Genomic DNA, 18,349 nt, shown 5'->3' on the forward strand with positions numbered 1-18,349 from the left:
AGAAGCTATTTGGATGACTAACCATGAAACGAGCCAATTTGCATTGAAAGAATAAATGTTTTATCGTCTCATCATGGTGATGAAAGATACATTTCGGACTTCCATGCAATTTTTCTTAGTAAGGTTATCTTTAGCAAAAATAACTCCGCGACATAGATACTACATAAAGATTTATTTTATTCTTAAGAGGTATCTATTTTATTCTTAAGAGGTATCTTATCTTCCAATATTCTTGTTATTATCACATCGGGTTGTCTGGGTCCAGCAAAAATGATTCCAGTGTTGTAAAGCACAGTGTTGTGTAGTCTTATACTCTTTTGGAGTGTGACATTTCCTAACCACTTATCCTCTAGAATTTAATTTTTGAGCCATCCTTAAGCGGGAAGGATAGGTGAAAATACGTCTCTGAAGAGGTGGGAAAATATATTAAAGACATACCTCTAAAATAGTCATGATTTCTATTGATTCTCAAGTATGGCAATATAGAGAAGATACAACGAAGTTTCACACGGACGTTAACAGTATTGCAACATCTATCACACGAACAAAGGCCCTGTTTGGATCCCAGTGCTAGAGCTAGTTGGGGCTAGTTGGAGCTGAACTAACCCTTAAAGTGTTCAAACATCTGTGCTAGTTTGGGTTAGATGAAAACTAACCCACCAAAAAAACTATCCTTGAAAAAAGGTGCTAATTGAAGCTAGTTGGGGAATACCAGTAAAAAAAATCCCCATCCTCCCGCATCTAATCTTATCCTTTCCCATCCTCCCGCATTCACCGCTCTGGCCCCAGCCGTCCGCTGCTCGTCCGCTCGCTCCCGCATCTAATCTTATCCTTTCCCATCCTCCCGCATTCACCGCTCTGGCCCCAGCCGTCCGCTGCTCGTCCGCTCGCTCCCGCATCTAATCTTATCCTTTCCCATCCTCCCGCATTCACCGCTCTGGCCCCAGCCGTCCGCTGCTCGTCCGCTCGCCCCAACCGGCCGTTGCTCGCCGCGCTCGCCTCAGTCGGCCGCGCTCGCCCCAGTCGGCCGCTGCTCGCCCGCTTGCCCGTTCGGCCCCGCTGGCCGCGCTCGCCACCGCCTGCCGAAGCCGCCCCCGCCCCCGCCTGCCGACGCCGCCTGCCGACGCCCCCACCAGCCCGCGACAGCCACCGCCGGCCACGCTCGCCCCGCCTGTCACTGCCGGTCCCGTCGCGTGCCACCGCCGGCCCCGGTCCCGCCTCCCACCGTCGGCCATGTCCCGCCTCCCACTCTGCGATGGACGGATGCAGCTTCGACGCTGGTCGTGCCATGGCGACCGCACCGGTGGGCAGGGACGGAGATGGGAATCGAAAGAGTAGGAAGCAGCAGGGTGGCTTCGAGACCATGCCGTTCACTGCGATGGACGGAGGCAGCTTCGACGCTGGTCGTGCCATGGCGACCGCACCGGTGGGCAGGGACGGAGATGGGAACCGAAAGAGTAGGAAGCAGCAGGGTGGCTTCGAGACCATGCCGTTCATACTAGGTGAGCAGAGCACCGGTTTTACTTGCGGGATAATCCGAGAAAACAAGCAAGCATTGTAGCCTCGTTCAGTTCGATTTGGCATCAGGATAATCCGAGGAAACAAGCAAGCATTGTAGCCTCGTTCAGTTCGATTTGGACCGCATTCGAGGCGAAGATTACGAGCTACATGTGACCTTTATATGATTTATTTTTTCTGTGTATGCAAAGACCTAGGCTTCTCTCCTCTCCTGATCGAAGACTTGTATGTTTAAGTGAAATGTAATTTTATTTTGTTAAGCCTGATTGATGATTTGTAGTTATGGGGGACATGTGACCTTTATATGATTTATTTTTTCTGTGTATGCAAAGACCTAGGCTTCTCTCCTCTCCTGATCGAAGACTTGTATGTTTAAGTGAAATGTAATTTTATTTTGTTAAGCCTGATTGATGATTTGTAGTTAAAGGGGACGCCTTATTTGTATGGATAAAATAAAATTTTATTATATTTTGGATATTTGATTTGCAAAGATGATTTTAATATCATTTGTGAGAGGAAGGAGGCTACACAAGAGCTATATATGTTGTCAAACTAACTCTATCATCCAAACACCACCCTTTGTTGGAGCTAACTCTATCATCCAAACACCACCAAAGGTCGGAGCTGGTTCAGAGTTAGTCCAGCGAGGCTAGTGTATCCAAACAGGCCAAAAAAGTGCAACGAGGCTAGTGTATCCAAACAGGCCAAAAAAGTGCAAACCGACCAGACAAACTACATAGAACCAGGCCATGTCACAGTACTGCAACATCTATCACACGGTAAAAGAAAGATACTATAAAAAACTTAATACTATGCCTTTGATTGCACACACGGCGGTTCCTCGAGTCTTTATTCTTCACTACTCTACCCGAGGCCGCCGAGGCAAGTCAGGCTCAGTTCAGTGGTGGCCGCCGGGGAGCTTCTCCTTGATCTTCTCCATCATGCCCTTCTTCTCGTGGGTGCCCTCAGTAGCGCCGTACGTCCCCCCGGTACCGGTGGTGCCAGCTCCGTAGCCGCCGGTGCCAGTGGTGCCAGCTCCGTAGCCGCCGGTCGTCGCCGTGGTGTGCGGCGGGTTGTCCTTGTGCCCGCCAGGGAGCTTCTCCTTGATCTTCTCCATGACGCCCTTCTTCTCGTGCGTCCCCTCGGTGGCTCCGTGGGCCCCGCCGGTGCCGGTGGTCCCCGTGTACCCTGGCCCGTAGCCGCCGGTGGCCGTGGTCTGCTCCTTGTTACCGCCGGGGAGCTTCTCCTTGATCTTCTGCTTCATGCCTTTCTTCCTCCTGCCGCCCATCCCGTCGTCCTCGGAGGATGACTGCACAAATGAAGAGAGAAAACGAGTAAGCGCACGGAAGATGGATATATAAGATCGTACACGCGTAGGGAGCAAGGAGTCTGCTTGTGTACCGAGCTGGAGCTGGAGCTGCCAGAGCGGTGGAGGATGCCACCGGTCTTGTGCTCGCCTAGCCCACCATGAGGGTGTGTGCCGACGACGTCGTGGGTACCTGTGATCCCGGTGCCGGTGCCGCCCAACCCAGCCGTGTGGCCTGTGCCATGGGTCCCGGTGATCCCGGTGCCGGTGCCGCCCAACCCGGTCGTGTGGCCGGTGCCATGGGTCCCGGTGATCCCGGTGCCGGTGCCGCCCAACCCATGCGTGTGGCCGGTGCCATGGGTCCCGGTGATTCCGGTGCCGGTGGCACCACCGCCGTACCCGGTAGTGTGGCCTGTGCCATGGGTCCCGGTGATCCCGGTGCCGGTGCCGCCGTACCCGGCCGTGCGGCCGGTGCCATGTGTCCCGGCGATCCCTGTGCCGGTGGCGTCATACCCGGCCGTGTGCCCTGTACCATGTGTCCCGGTGATCCCTGTGCCGGTGGAGCCGTACCCGGCCGTGTGGCCGGTGCCATGGGTCCCGGTGATCCCGGTGCCGGTGGCGTCATACCCGGCCGTGTGCCCTGTACCATGTGTCCCGGTCATTCCGGTGCCGGTGGAGCCGTACCCAGCCGTGTGCCCAGTTCCGTGGGTACCGGTGGCGCCATGCCCGGTTGTGTGCCCCAAACCACCGGCGTCGTGAACCCCAGTGCCGGCGCCGCCGTGCCGAGGGGCAATCCCAGAGCCTCCATAGCCCCCAGCGTCGTGGGTGCCCGTGCCAGTGGCACCGTAACCCACCTGGCGGCCATGGCCGCCAGTGTCGTTGGTGCCGGTAGACCCGTACCCAGCGTGCCCAGGGCCGTGCGCTCCCGCGCCGGTGGATCCCAGCCCAACGCCGTGGCCGGCCGTCACCGGGTTGCCGTACTCGTCGAGGCGAGTCGTCGTGCGGCCGTGCTGCTGGCCCTGGAAGTGGCCCAAGCCATCGGTCCCGGTGACGCCGCCGCCGTGGCCGCCGGCCGTCACGGGGTTGCCGTACTCGTCGACGCGGGTGGCCGGGTGGCCGTGCTGCTGGCCCTGGAAATGCGCCATCTCTTCGCTTCACGGATTGCTTGCTGCTGCTGTGAGTGTGTGTTCTTGGCTGTGGATTGAATCGGATTGTCAATGTCAAGCGGATGCCGATGGACTGAAGTGATGGCGGTGGTGCTGTTCTTATAGACCGTTTGAGCGTGGCCGCGCTGTCCAACGGGTCGCCACGTCGCGTGGTACGTGTACCTGCATGCAGCGCAACGTGAGGGGCGTGCGTTGGGTGTTGGGGTGGTAGCATGCCAGGGCGACGCGTGTAATGGGGATGCCTGTGATGTGTATATCGCTGGTGCTAGTCCGTCGGTGGGCGGCGTGGGAGACGAATCTGCCCCCTTCCGTGCTGGTCGTCTGACCCAATCTTATGTGATCTCATCTGTCAAGTGAAGCGCTTCCCTGCCATGATTTTTACATGGCCAGTGCTAGGCGCCCGCGCGCCCGGCAGGAGGGCTAGCGCCGGTCGCGCAGCAGCCGTCGGATCACGTCCTCCTGATCGTCAGATCTGGTCGCGCGAGCCTTCACCGTCCGTCATCCTCGCACGCGCCGTCGTTCCAGTACGCGCCTCGCCCCCGTCGATGTTCCAGCACACGCAGACAGCCTCGCGTGCGCCGACGCCCCAGCACGCGTCGACCGCCTCGGCTCGCTTCCTCACCGCTGGTCGCCCTTATCGTCGGTCGCCGCCAGTCGTCGCCTCGGCCGCCCGTCGAAAGCATCATGGATGCAGCCCGTCGGTCTTCACCTCGTTTCGGTCGCATCTCACCCCCTGTGTTGCAAACGTTGGATAAAAAGTTTCAACCGTGTGTAGAAAAAGCTTCAACCGTTAAAAAAAGCTTCAACCAAAAACTTCACTAGGGAAAGTTGCAAACGTTGACAGAAAAAGCTTCAACCGTGTATGACAAAAGTTTCAAATGCCGCTCCGACTGCAGCATCTCGCGTGGTCACTCCTCAAAAGTTTCAACCGTGTATAGAAAAGCTTCGACCAAAAAATTCACGAGGAAAAAGTATGATTTGCCTTGCAGCTTTTTTAATTAACGGTTGAAGCTTTTTAAATAGTCGTTGCAGCAATTTTGAGTGACGTTTTGTAAACACTTGTATACGTGCGCCCCGGCCATGGCGGGCAGACGACGAGGACGACGGGTGAAAGCTGGATCCAGCGATGCGGACGGTCGATGATGGCGGGAACTGGCGATTCGGGCGGGCCGACAGAGGCAGGGACCGGCGCAGCGACGGCGACGGCGCAGGGGCGCGCGGATGATGGGGCGCAGCGCGTGAGCCATTCGAGATGGGGAGGAAATCGCGAGCCGTTCAAGATGAAGAGGAGCGCGCGAGATCAACGACGCGCGTGCGTCCGGCCGAAGCGTTCCGTCGCACGGACGAAAAACATTTCCCTTTTTACATGCGAAAGGGTGTGCCCAATTGGTTACTTTCTACCCCTAAAGAAAATTAAAAGATTGGTGACTTTCCAGCGCACTGCACCTGTACGCGAAACCTTTTCCATTTGTATTTCCATTTGAATCGGATAGAAGAAGCATTTGCAAGGATGTTTCCCGGGCTGCTCTGGTTAGTGTGTGCATGCCACTTCGGAAAATGATCAGTGGTGCTGGTTAATTTGCGAGTAACTAAGAGACAGTCTCCCGCGCTTTGCTGCCACCTTTCAACTGAGATGAAACTGTTAGCCGCCTCATATCCAAAGGGAGAAAAAAAACGCAGAGTCTCGCACTGTCCGGGTCAGAGAGCGCGGCGGATCCGCGTCAGTTCAGTCTAAGACGTACGCTGACTGACAAAAGCGATAGCAAAACTCGATCCCTGCATCTCCATGCTCAAAGTCAGTGAAATCGCCACGGAGATTTCATTTCCTTATATAAACTCTCTAGGCTTCATGGCTCTGCCAACTCAAACCACACACAAAGACATCGCTACACGGAGACAGGCATTATAATGGTTTCCGCCATGAAGCCGTCGGTCACCTTCGTCCTCCTCCTCTCAGGTACCTCCATCTTAAATTCGCATCCGTGATCCCTGAGAGATGGGTTCCTTCTTGACAAAATTTTGCATGCGTGTGCTGGCGTGATGAACGTGCAGGGCTCGTGGTGTTCGGGGTGATCGCGGACGCCAAGGCGCCGTGCGCCGTGGTGTGCTTCCAGGGAGGGCACATCACCTGCGACAACTACCCCGGGCAGGAGCTCGACGGGTGCGACTGCGAGTGCGCGCCGGCCGACGGCAAGGGCTGCGTGCTCCACCTCGACGACGGCGTCACCAAGACCAACTGCCGGAGGCCAAAGAAGTTCTAGCTGAATAGTTGGTTTGGGTTCGAGTCAAATAAATCCTTGCAAGTGATACCGTGGGAGCTCATGCAGTAGAATCCAACTTTACACACTTCGAATAAACTTTCCGAGGATAATGTGTTGATCCACAGTGGCTAGATTGCCTTGGCCTACCCACGTCCCGCTCTTGCTGAATTAACTAACTTATTACGGAAAAGCAGTAAGCCGCAGCTGCTTTCCGCATTCATGAAGTACCACGACAGTCTACATAGGAGTGGTATAAGTATGTTAAGCCAACTTCAACCCATGACCCCATCATATTCGTATTTGTCCGTTAGGAGACAAACGGGCAGGCGATATGGCCGAACGCACGACGGCAACCATATAATTTGTCCGTTAGCGACCGGCATTTGATGGGTCAGTAGTGGAGCTGGCCGTTCACGGCATCGGAGATGGCCGACTTGTTGCGTGTCGGTCCATGATCGTCCACGCCACTGCAGTCACTGGTGCACGAACAAGAGCCACGAGAGAAGGTGGTGACGCAGCGCAAACGCCTCCGGTTTGCCACGGGCTGCCACCCCACCTTTGGTAGCCACCTCCATACATCGACCTCACCAACGACAACGACCACAAGGACGGCGGCTCCAAAAGACGACGGCGGCCTCACCGGCGATGGACCATCAACTTTATTTCATGTCGTTTAAGTTTTATTAGTTTAAGAACTGTGTTAAACTTGGCTACTCTCGACGTTTGAACATTTTAATGTTTATATTTGTGTTTTTTATTATTACTTACAACGTTTATTTGGGTTATTTTGGGGTTAAAATATAAGTCCAAAAACACGGACACTTTGGGGCAAGTAGGACCGATTGGGCGCACAGACGGTTGCAAAACCGCAATTGGAGGTGTCATTGTTTTGTCATGGTAAGATTTTCTTGTGGGAGAACTTAGTTGTGAGGCATTGTTGTTAGGTGGTAACTTGAACAAGGTTGGTCGGAATTAAAAGACGGAGTCTTATCCAAGTTCGACTCCTCACGATGGAGGTAAAAGCCTACAACTTTCTTAATTGCTACCAATAACTCGTGGGATTCTAATTTGTCCTTTTGATGACCAGGGGCTCCCTTTATATAATAGTTTGAGTCCCTGGTTTACAATAGATTTCAGGTCCCATCCGTAATAAGAGTTTTACTCTAAGTCCTGTAGGTCTTTTGTGCTTTCTAAATTAGGAGGTATTCATCTTATGTACGCTTCGTTGAGCCAGCAACAGCAAGCTGGGTCTTCTCTTAAAAAACGATCAAGCCCGATCAGGTCTTCTCTCTAGGCCAGGTCTTCTAAGGCCGAGTCTTCTCTCTGGGCCAGGTCTTCTCAGGACGGGTCTACTCTCTAGACCGAGTCTTCCTTCTAGGGTCCAGCCCATAGAACCGACCCGTTTAATGCCCTACAACTATAATCAAGATGTTGAACCTAACAAAACCGAGAGCAGGGTCCTTCCCGTCGGCGGGGGGCTCAGGTCCTTCGCACCTTCATTGGCTATAGTCCATCGAAGACAAAGCAGACCGGCACCGGCTTCGAGGGGAGAAGGAAATGTGAGGTCTTTTCTATAGGAGGATAGAGGTCAGCTAAGGGAGCGGCATAGCAGAGACCGGGCTCCATGGAGCCCATTTTACCAAAAAGATTCAATATATACTTAAAATTTTCAAAAAATATCATTTTTTATGAGAAACGTTACCTTCCAGCCGGCTGATCCTGCTCTCGTGTCCACCGTCTTCTTTGCTCCCCACGTGACTACGTGGGTGGTGAATTAAATCGGAAGGAGCAGAGGGACACGTCATGGTGAGCAGGCTACATGACGTGAATTGCTGACGGTACTCACGCATGACGTTTCTTTTTGCAACAAAGACTCCATTGCAATAGCTACGGATAGCGACGGATAGAGCTGCTAAATGCATATGCTTATTTTTTTGCAAAATAATTCTGCAACAAGGATCGTTTTTCAAAATATTTTTTGCAACAAGGATCATGTTGCAAAAAATTCTATAAGATTATACAGGTGTTTCGGCAACACAATATTTGTTGCAGAAAATATTCTATAACAAATTATATTGCAAAAAAATACACAGTAACATTTTTTGTTGTAAAAAAAATCTACAAACGTTTTCGTAACATGACCTCTATTACAAAAAATTCTGCAACATAATCTATAGTGCAAAAACTTATTTGCTCGTCTGTCACTTGATGATGTCACTTCTGGCGAATAGCGGCTCGGCCGATCGACGCGTAGCAGCCGAGACAAATCAGTTATTTCTGCAACAAAGCCGTTGTTGCGAGACAAGTGAGGCGTGACAGGAGATCAATCGGATGGTTGCACGTGTAGATCTAACGATGGCGGAGGATGTATAATACACGTCGACCAGCGGACGTCGTAGCGTTCCTTTTTTGATAACTACATATACATGATAGTCAAGTATGTAAAAAGTTTCATTAGGTAACTTGGTTATTTGGATGCTACACAAAAAAGATAAATATTTGATTCAAATACAACAAAGATAAATATGTACGGGTTTCATTATGTACGGAGATCCATCCAGCACCGCTACACCTCACATACAAGATGGGCGCGACCAAGTCGGCAGCCTCCTCTGACTTTCTGCCCTCGATCGGCCGGATCTGGCAATGTGGCCATAGTTCCGAAATGCACGAAGCGGGCGTCGACGCAAGCACGTACGTACGTATTGGAGCACATCAGTGTCGCCTGGCATGTGATCTCGCTTCAAACCTCTCGTGAACGGCGGCACAAAGTCAGAGAGGGCGGCGGATCCAGCATGGAGTTTGGCTGAGCTCAACTGAAGCAGCCTCCCTACATAAACGCACCGGCACCGCGCTGCAACCACAGACCGCACGACGCGCAGGCACGAAAGCACGAGCATGGCCGCCACCATGAAGCTGTCGCTCACCTTCGTCCTCCTCATCTCCGGTAAGTCCATCCTTATACATTCCTTAATTCCGTATCCTAATGCTCCAACGGCGCGCGCTCGTATGGCAAACAGCAAGCTCTCTGACGCTTTATAATTTGTGCGCTCCGGATCGAGCAGCGCTCGTGGTGTTCGGGGACGCCCAGGCGACCTGCGACACCGTCCGGTGCATCCAGGGAGGGTACATCACCTGCAAGAACTACCCCGGCGAGAAGCTCGACGGGTGCGCCTGCGTGTGCGCTCCGAAGGACGGCAGGGGCTGCGTGCTCCACCTCAACAGCGGCTCCACCAACAGGTGCACCAGGCACTGAATCGGATCACGCGCGTTCGACACCTTCACCTCCGCTCACCTGTTTCGTACATGGAATAATAAGTAACGAATGAAATGTAAGCTTCTGTCGTGGAATGAATGCAATGGAATGGAATCCGTTGATCAAGTTTTGCAGCAGGGCTAAGCACTGGAAAAAAAGCATTAGAAGGAAATAAATAACTGAAAAAACACCGAACTAGCTCAGTTTTTGGACCCCCAATGGCTGGCGAACGTTCGCTGTGAGGGATGACATTTACAAACGTTTTTGTTGGCCACTCCTTCAGAGACGCATGCCATTTCCTTCAGACACGTGGCAGTTTGTGGAAACAAGTAACTTTCGAGGCAAAAACAAATGTAAATTGTCACCGTTTTATTTGCAAAAAAAAATCCCAGCGTTTAATCTCATGTCGCAACTTAAATCGCCCGCGGTTAAAAACGATTGTAAAAAGATTATCTATTTTTAAAACATAGCAAAACTAAAAAATGATCAGAACTCCATTTTTGTTCACAAAATTTTAAAAGTTTGTGTAACAAATGAGCGAGCGCACATGATGAGAACATCACACTAACCCTAGGTTTTCACAAAATTTAAAGGGTCAATGAACTCAGTTTGAAACAACTAAGCGAGGGCACATGGTCGAACATTGCACTAACTCTGGGTCAAGTTGGATTGGGACAAACTCCTATGTAAATAAAACGTTCATGAATGTAACATCAGGGCATCTCCAATGATAACCTCTAAAACTAACATTCTATTTGTCCATGAAATCATGAAAAGACAAAAGTCGAGCTCCACACCTGCTCCGGAGCTACCGAGGCTTGGGGAAATCCTCATTGCAAGAAGGGGGCGATGTCAGCATCCCTGAGAAAGCAACCCCACCATGCAAAGACCAAGGGAACCTGTTACGAGCTACCCGTCCAGCTCGTGTGTGCAAGGACAACCAGCGACCCATCCTCAAAATTATAAACACCAACTGCAAGAGAGCGAAATCATTAGTTAAAGAGCACAATTTACAAAGGTCATTTCTATTTTTCCTGGTTGCGACAAGTGTCGCACTGCATGTACGCCATTTATCGCAACCTGGGAGTTTTTCCTTTTTCATAGCTTTGTTTATATATATATATATATGTATGTATATATATATATATATATATATATATGTATATATATATATATATATATATATATATATATCAAACCGTGCGTTCAAGTTATTTCATCATTGGGTTCCCCACGTTGAGATCTTCAAAACTAGATCACATGTTAAACATTAACCGGGAACATGTTTTTCTCTTTTTGGAGGCACACCCATGTCCCTCGCGAAAGCAAATCCGTACCCGTTATTGTAGTTGGAGAGGCTTTTGAAGGAGCGCTCTTTGATTAGTTGCTTACGCGAGATAGAAGGGATAGAGGGACTGCTATTCAACGCCTTGTGCACCATTGTTGTAGTTGGGCTCACGAGCCATGTCACATGGGCCGGTCCAATAACAACCTTTCATGCCCTTGTGCGCGTCGGGCTACTCGCTCTCATAGTTGACCAGTTGACTTTTTTAAAACTTTGTAAATTTTTAAAAGCTAGCAAAGTTAAATAACTGTTCATGAACTCGAATTTGTTTTCATGAAATTTAAGTTCTTTATTTGGAAAAAAGTATCAGGAACTGGAAAAATCTTCACAGATTTTAAAAAAGTTCAAAGATGACAAAAAATCATGAATTTCAGAGCAGTTCATAATTAGGAAAATAATTCCATGGATTTTAAAAGTGTTTATGAAATAACAAAAGGTTCGGAATATGACATTGTTTGTGATTTCAAAAAGCGATCGAAAGATGTCCATACAAATTAAAATAGAAAAGGAAAAAGGAAAAGAATGATAAAATGAATAGGGGAAAAAGGAACAAAGGAGAAGTGAAAAACGAAAAAACGATTTTTTTTTTGGCGAAACACACAAAAAAATATGAACCCAAATAAAAAACCCTTCTAGAAGGTTGATGAGATTTCAGATTTAAGCCCTATAAACCGAAAAGGAGGGAGTATTTCAACTCCGAGGAGTAATCTGGTATGCCTGATGGTCAACGGACCTCGATAAACAACACTAGAAATATAGAAAGTGATCGAGAGTAAAATGTTGAATGCAGGATAACTTTTCCAAGGTCAAAGTAAAGAAGGTCAACAAAAATCCGAACCACGAAAGTCGTTGCTAACTTTAGAGCTCATCCTGCTCCCACGCTGTGGTGAACTCCACGACGAGACTTTTGAGCGGTCAACCCGATCCGCATCCAAGATGCACACGATCCATCCAGCACGGCAACCACATGATGTTTGCTTTAAGTCAGAGGAGGCGCGCGACCAAGTCCGCCCTCGATCGGCCGGACAAAGCATGCTGAGATCAACGCGAAGCCTGGCCATGGTTCTGACTTCTGAAATCCGCGAAGCTGTTGTCGACGCAAGCACGTACGCACCGGAGTACGTACATCAGTACCGCGCGCCACGTGATGTTGCCTCAAGTCTCTATTAGTAAACCTACGTACGCATGCAATTTGGTTGAACCAAAGCCGTACGTACATCCACAGCTTCCCTATATAAACGCGCCGGCGCCGCGCTCCAAACGCAGATCGCACGGCGCAAACAAACGCAGCACACATATAATCATGGCCGCCACCATGAAGCTGACGATCATCACCTTCCTCCTCCTCGTCTCCGGTACGTCCCCAGCCGCGTCCTTATGCTTTAACTATGTACTGTAGTACGTACACATGTGTGATGCGCTTTCTTTGTCGTGAATCGAGCAGGGCTCGCGGTGTCGGGCGACGCCAAGGCGACCTGCGGCGTGGTGTGCGTCCAGGGAGGGCACATCACCTGCGACAACTACCCCGGGCAGATGCTCGACGGGTGCGACTGCCAGTGCGCGCCCATGGACGGCAAGGGCTGCGTGCTCCACCCCAACCGCGGCCCGGCCACCGAGTGCCCCATGCCGGAGTACTGAGCTGAATCACACGCGTTCGTCATGCTGGTTTGAGTCCGAGTTCAATGAAGCAGCAAGTTTGTCGTGGAATAAGTAAATGCTCTGTAATTTTATGTAAGTTTGTCTCGTGGGATAAATAACGCGGAAGGAATGCAGTTTGTCGGTCAAGTTTCATAGCAGGGCCATGCACATCAATTAAAGGAAACCGAAAAAAACACCGAATTAGCTAGGAGTAACCGAAACAACTGAGCGAGCGCATATGATCAAAACAATACTACAGTAGTAAAAAGGGTTTTGACGATGGGATATGTGGTCAAAGTTGTCATTTTCGTTGCGGCGGGACAGTGTGCCGATGTTAATTTTGTGAGGAAATATCGACCATATGCTTGGTATTGGCAGCCACCACTGGTGGAAAAAGGGCCTTTGGTCGCGGTTCGCAACTGTCATTAGTCGCGGTTGCGCAACCGTGACCAAATAGGCGCGACTAAAGGCCCCCCCTTAGTCGCGGTTGCTTAAGAACCGCAACTAAAGGCCCGTCCACGTGGGCGCCAGGCGGCCGTCGGGGCGGAGGACCTTTAGTCGCGGTTCTTCTGGCCAACCGCGACTAAAGGCCGCCGCAGGTTTAGGTAGCCCCCCCTAAACCTGTTTTCTATTTAATTTATATTGTTTTATTTCTTTTGTGCTTTATTTTAATTTTGAAGGAGTTTCACATATTCTACGGTTACAAATTTTATCACAATGGGGCAAATAATATACCATTGAAAGCTACAAAAAATGCAAAACCTTTACAAGTAGTTTTTACAAACTTTTTTCCGTAGTTTTTACAAACTTTTTTCCGTAGTTTTTACAAATTCTAAGAACTGAGAGAGGCGCGCGCGTGCGCGCGCGGCAGTACCGGCCGGCCGGCGGCGTTGAGGGCGGGCGAGCGAGGCGGCGCGCGCGGTGGGCGAGAGAGGCCGGTGATAGCGGCCGGCGGCGCCGTACGTGGGCGAGAGGGGGCGGCGTCGAGGGCGAGGGCGACGGCGGGCGACGGCGGGCGGCGTCGAGGGCGAGGGCGACGGCGGGCGGCGAGGGCGACGGCGGGCGGCGAGGGCGACGGCGGGCGGCGTCGAGGGCGAGGGCGACGGCGGGCGGCGTCGAGGGCGAGGGCGACGGCGGCAGGCCTTCGGCGCGGCAGAGATCGGAGAAGACGAGAAATGGAGGCGACGGTTCGGGCCCTTGTATTTATAGCCCCCCCCCTTTAGTCGCGGTTGGGGAGGCGAACCGCGACTAAAGGGTTTTTTGGCGGGTTTTTGCGTTCCCGCGCGCAACGACCTTTAGTCGCGGTTGGCCAGGCCAACCGCGACTAAAGGTATTTTTTAAAATACTTTTCTTTTTCAAAATTTTAAAAATACAAATAATATATAAGGGATGAGATTTAGTCGCGGTTGGCGTGGCCAACCGCGACTAAAGCCCCTCATGTGCACCAGCTGGCCACCGAGCGCCCTGGGCCCAGGCCTTTGGTCGCGGTTCGTCTTCCGAACCGCGACTAAAGAATTCATTAGTCGCGGTTCCTACAGTTTCGCGACTTATGGGGCTGGACGGAAGCCTCTTTTTCTACCAGTGCACCCTTTTTTTGTATTAATAATAATAATAGTGGACATTGGGGTCGGCTGTTACAAACCTCCGCACAGCCCACAAGAGGGGGGGGGGGGGGGGGTCGGCTACAGATAGTTTCACACCACATCAGCAACGGAGAAAAAACAGTGCGGGTGGGCGCCCGTACCACCCACACTCGGATGTGCTCCTGGATCAAACGCAGCAGGTCAGGATCAGAGGTCTGGATGTTACCGAACACCATCCGGTTCCGAGTCTTTCGAACAACCCAAAGGACACAGCACATCGTCGTTCTGAGGAGTGGACGGCTCCAGGAAGGATGGCGGGCGGAGAAGTCACACCAGACATTTTTAACGCAACAGTCGACGTGAAGACTGAGGCACCCGAGGGTACTGATCAGGGGGCTCTTCTCGTTTGTACTATGCTTCTGTGGAGTCTCCGTTGGCTTCTGAGAGATACGTTCTTCAGTCTTGACAGGCCGATTGATAACCTGTGTATGTCTGCGGAGCTGATCAGAGGGGCTTGTCTTCTCCTTTGCATTATGCTTCTGCAGAATCGCGCTCACGGCTGCCTTGCCCTTTGCATGGTAAGGAATCGCGCTCGTGGTATCATTGTCCCTTCCGTGGCACTGTTGCATCTCTCCAAACCCTAACCAACAATAATGGAGATGAACACACAGCATCGATGATGTTAAAAAAAAACATCCAAACAGAAATAGGGTCACACAGGGAGGGATACCGGCGGTGTTATTGGTGGCGACCCGGCGGGTGGGAGTGGAAGGAGATGGCTTTCCCTCGCCAGGCGGCGACCGCCGAGGTGGCTACCAGAGAGAACGGATCGATCTGCGACGAGCGAGGAAGACAAGAGGCGTTGGAAGAGAACTCGGAGGCCCGAAGCGTCGCGGGAGGCGGCGGCCGGTTGCGGCCAAGACGAATAGGAAGGGGTAGAAGAAAAAGAAGATCTTCAATCCCTAAACCTGGCAGCAGCCGCCGCCGCGTGGGTCGGGATTCGTGAGCGAGATACGTATGGTGGTGTGAGTTTGGCGAGGACTAGGCTACGGTGTAACCACCCAAACCGGTGCTTTTCTTCCTTTTTTTGTCCTCTGTATATCCGTCATCCGCTCGGCGTTCATCCAGTTTCAGATTTAAGTTTGTATGGCATCCAACGTCTGCGATTCATTTATATCCACGCATATATTTATAAAGGCCCGCGTCCGTAGAGCAAGCCAGCGACCATGCTGTCGACCAAAGTTCATGTCGGTACCATGCCAGCGGCCGGCATACAATGTCAGCTTCAGAAAACACCACACCGTTCGTGTTGACGCACTTGCCAGCGGCCGGTACACATGCGAGTGCAAAAAAGGGATGGGAGTTCGACCACGCCATCCCAGTCGTGGTCATGCCAGCACACTTGCTGGCATCCATTAAAAATACCTTTTTGACCTTGGTAAATTCTGTTTATAAGGACGATGACATTATTTGGTTTGAACCATTGGGATTTTTTTAGTAATGGTTTGTTTGTCACTCTATCTCTCACAGGAAATTCATCTTCTTCTTCTTTTAAACGGTGGTAAAAGTTTTGCCTCGTCGATTAATTAAGTCGAAGAGAGTTCCCAGTTAATTTACGGGGATCCGGGCAAAAACCAATACAAACGGACCACACTCGAACAACTCATCGACACTACCATCATGCAAAGTAATCCCGGGGGAGAACACTCGACACAACACATCGGGCATCCGCAAACCACAATGAGAACCCAATCCAAAATGGCAGGCCAAGAGACCAAAGATCAAACAGCCACATGTGCCTTCACTATGGCGCCACTCTTTCTACCATTGACCACCTTTTCACCTTTGCCCCTTCATCCGTGTGAGAAGGAAAGCAATCGACCTGCCCAAACCAGATTTAGCAACCTCCAAGCTGGCAAGTAAGTCACAAAGTTTCTTCGTGAAGAGGTCATCTGGACCAGGAGTAGGCACCAACACATCTGGCTCGATGCTCACGTCACTCACAGGCATCACCAACCGATGGTCACAACCGAAGGAGGGGCAACGGTCTCTAAAACTCTGCGCTCCATGACACCAGGAGGTTTCTATAGCATGACAAATTTGGGCTTTATTAGTCACAACCAAAACTTGGGTTTATTCAACTGTAAAAATGGGGGTTTTACTCTACAAATTGGGCATGTATGAGAGAAGTACGGTGTACGGTTTTTTTTTCGGGTGTAAATTTGTATTACTCAAACAACCAAGGAGTTATAATCAGCGGTAGCTAGCTCAACCGCAACACAGGGACCAGAGCTGAGCGAGGTCATTGTTCTTCCCTCAACACGAGCAAAGTTTGCTAGACTACCGCTAACCTTAATTTGATCACGACTAATATAAGTAATACAATTTTCACGGAGATAAGAGATATCTGATCGCTTTTACTATAGAAGCATAGATAGACCTATCCAGATCATGCCCTTAAATCATCTTGACTGCAACTAGTGAATCCATCTCAATGATAACAAGGAGCTCGCTCCGCTGCACCGCAAGCGATAATCCTTCCATGCAAGCACACAACTCTACCTCTAAAGCTTCACGGGACGAGTACAATACCCTGCAAGAAGAAAAGATAATGCCTCTCTGAACATCTCGGAGCACCATACCTGCACCTGCCCCACCGGCAGACTATGAACCATCAGGATTGAGCTTAACCCAGCCAACTGGTGGTGGAGATCATGGCGGAGCAGCCACACACGCAGCACGAGCAGGAGTTTTATGCAGTGCTGTCATATGAAATGACTGTTTTTTCCTTTCTCGTCATCAACATGTGAGATCAGCTTTATTGCAATTAGGGATTCAAGATAGCTTACAAGGAATCTCCTGGAGACTTCAAGTGGCGGCGGCTTCTTGTGATGTACAATCTTATTGCGAATGAACCAACAACGCAACGGCGTCATGAGCAGCATGCACCTCGTTGTTTCATGTAGTGGCTATAATACTTGAAATAACCATTCTCTCCCTACGTTCTTTACTTGATCAATAGCTGGAAGCTTCCACACGTTCGCCATATGGCGCCACAACTCACGAGCTCTAGGGCATCGGCACAAGGGATGAAAGTTGTCTTCCGGTTCCAGCCCGCAGACAGGACATATATCAGTAGTCTCCAAGTACGGTGTACGGTGTGTTCGTGTGGGGAGTGGGGAGGGGGGGGGGGGGGTAGCGAACGATACGTTCGGTCCGTGGCTCTCTCTTAGACCGAATGTCAGGCAAATATCGGCCTCCGAAAAATGATGAAATTTTCTTTTGCAAATAAAATGGATTTATTGCTTACTTAATCAGGGATACAATCACCATACAACGTGTTCATTAGGAATACAAAAATGAAATTTAGCCATAAACATCTTCTCCTAGCTGGTCGCCTCCCTCGCGCATAAGTGAGCCGCCTCCCAAATTCAGCCTAAAGCTTTTTAAGTGTCCAAGAACACCAGCTATCTCAACACCAATCCACTGCGTGCAGCGGTTAATACAGTCGGCCTCTTTCAACAGGGACGTGTTGATCCTTCGTCATTGTGGTTGGATTCACCCCCTAATTTTATCTCTAGATTTTTAGCTGACAATGTAAATGTTATTTGAGCTTAATAAAGCTAGCCATCAAGGTCTTCCCCTAAAAAATCTTACTAAGATCTGATATATACGTGACGTAAAATGCACTTGGAGAAAGAAAAATGAACTCGAAGAATGATGACTGTTTGACTGGACCATCTTGGATCCACAGCTACCTTTTATCACCACGAAATCTTGAACATTATGTTAGAATTTAATTAATTATGTAATTAGTTAAATCAATCTCTACTTGTAACCGCACGTGGATATCCCCACGATGCGGAACCGACATATTGTTCCTGGAGCGTCGTCTCTAGGAACCGCCTTCCGAACCGTCGCATCCTTTGGATGCGTCCGTTCCCCCTGTATATAAGTGTTTAATCATCAAGGAATAAAGACAACAGTTGATTCATTTGTTTCTCTCGCTATCTCTCTCGATTCAACTTACAACACATTATCAGCACGCTCCCAGCGAAACCGACTCCGGCGAGATTGATTCCGACGAGAACGGTTTAAGAAAGAAAAGGTGAGATGCCTCGCCTACCACTGTACCTTCGCCGCTTCGTCGCCCGCCGACACCGCCGATTCATCGCTCCACATCGCTTCGACGGCCGGCGATTCGGCGTTGGCAACTACGGCGGCCGCCGCAACGCCGGCGGATACCGGGCGCGCCGCCCCGGCATGGGCCGCTTCC

The 18,349-nt window shown here is 50.6% G+C and overlaps 4 protein-coding genes across 4 annotated transcripts; 3 read left to right on the forward strand and 1 right to left on the reverse strand.

Moving 5' to 3' along the window:
* Positions 1-2,099: 2,099 nt before the first annotated feature.
* LOC123447685 (cold shock protein CS66-like) lies at positions 2,100-4,070 on the reverse strand. Its single transcript, XM_045124315.1, has 2 exons — positions 2,920-4,070; positions 2,100-2,827 (listed from the first exon to the last, which is right to left on the reverse strand). Exons 1-2 carry the CDS (start codon positions 3,967-3,969, stop codon positions 2,417-2,419), a joined length of 1,461 nt encoding a protein of 486 aa, XP_044980250.1. The 5' UTR covers positions 3,970-4,070; the 3' UTR covers positions 2,100-2,416.
* Positions 4,071-5,837: 1,767 nt separating this feature from the next.
* On the forward strand, positions 5,838-6,373 carry LOC123451094. The gene is made up of 2 exons (XM_045128105.1): positions 5,838-5,947; positions 6,043-6,373. The coding sequence occupies exons 1-2, from the start codon at positions 5,899-5,901 to the stop codon at positions 6,249-6,251; spliced, it is 258 nt and encodes an 85-aa protein (XP_044984040.1). The 5' UTR covers positions 5,838-5,898; the 3' UTR covers positions 6,252-6,373.
* Positions 6,374-9,093: 2,720 nt separating this feature from the next.
* LOC123451095 lies at positions 9,094-9,633 on the forward strand. The gene is made up of 2 exons (XM_045128106.1): positions 9,094-9,198; positions 9,317-9,633. Exons 1-2 carry the CDS (start codon positions 9,150-9,152, stop codon positions 9,505-9,507), a joined length of 240 nt encoding a protein of 79 aa, XP_044984041.1. The 5' UTR covers positions 9,094-9,149; the 3' UTR covers positions 9,508-9,633.
* A 2,470-nt stretch (positions 9,634-12,103) lies between these two features.
* Positions 12,104-12,637, forward strand: LOC123451096. Its single transcript, XM_045128107.1, has 2 exons — positions 12,104-12,207; positions 12,297-12,637. The coding sequence occupies exons 1-2, from the start codon at positions 12,156-12,158 to the stop codon at positions 12,488-12,490; spliced, it is 246 nt and encodes an 81-aa protein (XP_044984042.1). The 5' UTR covers positions 12,104-12,155; the 3' UTR covers positions 12,491-12,637.
* Positions 12,638-18,349: the final 5,712 nt, after the last annotated feature.

This window comes from Hordeum vulgare, chromosome 4H (assembly GCF_904849725.1).
Source record: "Hordeum vulgare subsp. vulgare chromosome 4H, MorexV3_pseudomolecules_assembly, whole genome shotgun sequence".
NCBI lineage: Eukaryota > Viridiplantae > Streptophyta > Magnoliopsida > Poales > Poaceae > Hordeum > Hordeum vulgare.

Excerpts from the sequence above, each read along its gene's own strand:
- LOC123451094 (XM_045128105.1), top strand. The coding sequence starts at position 5,899 with ATGGTTTCCGCCATGAAGCCGTCGGTCACCTTCGTCCTCCTCCTCTCA. Across the intron at positions 5,948-6,042 it reads CTTCGTCCTCCTCCTCTCAG|GGCTCGTGGTGTTCGGGGTG; the intron begins GTACCTCCATCT and ends ATGAACGTGCAG.
- LOC123451096 (XM_045128107.1), top strand. The coding sequence starts at position 12,156 with ATGGCCGCCACCATGAAGCTGACGATCATCACCTTCCTCCTCCTCGTC. Across the intron at positions 12,208-12,296 it reads CTTCCTCCTCCTCGTCTCCG|GGCTCGCGGTGTCGGGCGAC; the intron begins GTACGTCCCCAG and ends TGAATCGAGCAG.
- LOC123447685 (XM_045124315.1), bottom strand. The coding sequence starts at position 3,969 with ATGGCGCATTTCCAGGGCCAGCAGCACGGCCACCCGGCCACCCGCGTC. Across the intron at positions 2,828-2,919 it reads GCAGCTCCAGCTCCAGCTCG|TCATCCTCCGAGGACGACGG; the intron begins GTACACAAGCAG and ends TCATTTGTGCAG.
- LOC123451095 (XM_045128106.1), top strand. The coding sequence starts at position 9,150 with ATGGCCGCCACCATGAAGCTGTCGCTCACCTTCGTCCTCCTCATCTCC. Across the intron at positions 9,199-9,316 it reads CTTCGTCCTCCTCATCTCCG|CGCTCGTGGTGTTCGGGGAC; the intron begins GTAAGTCCATCC and ends CGGATCGAGCAG.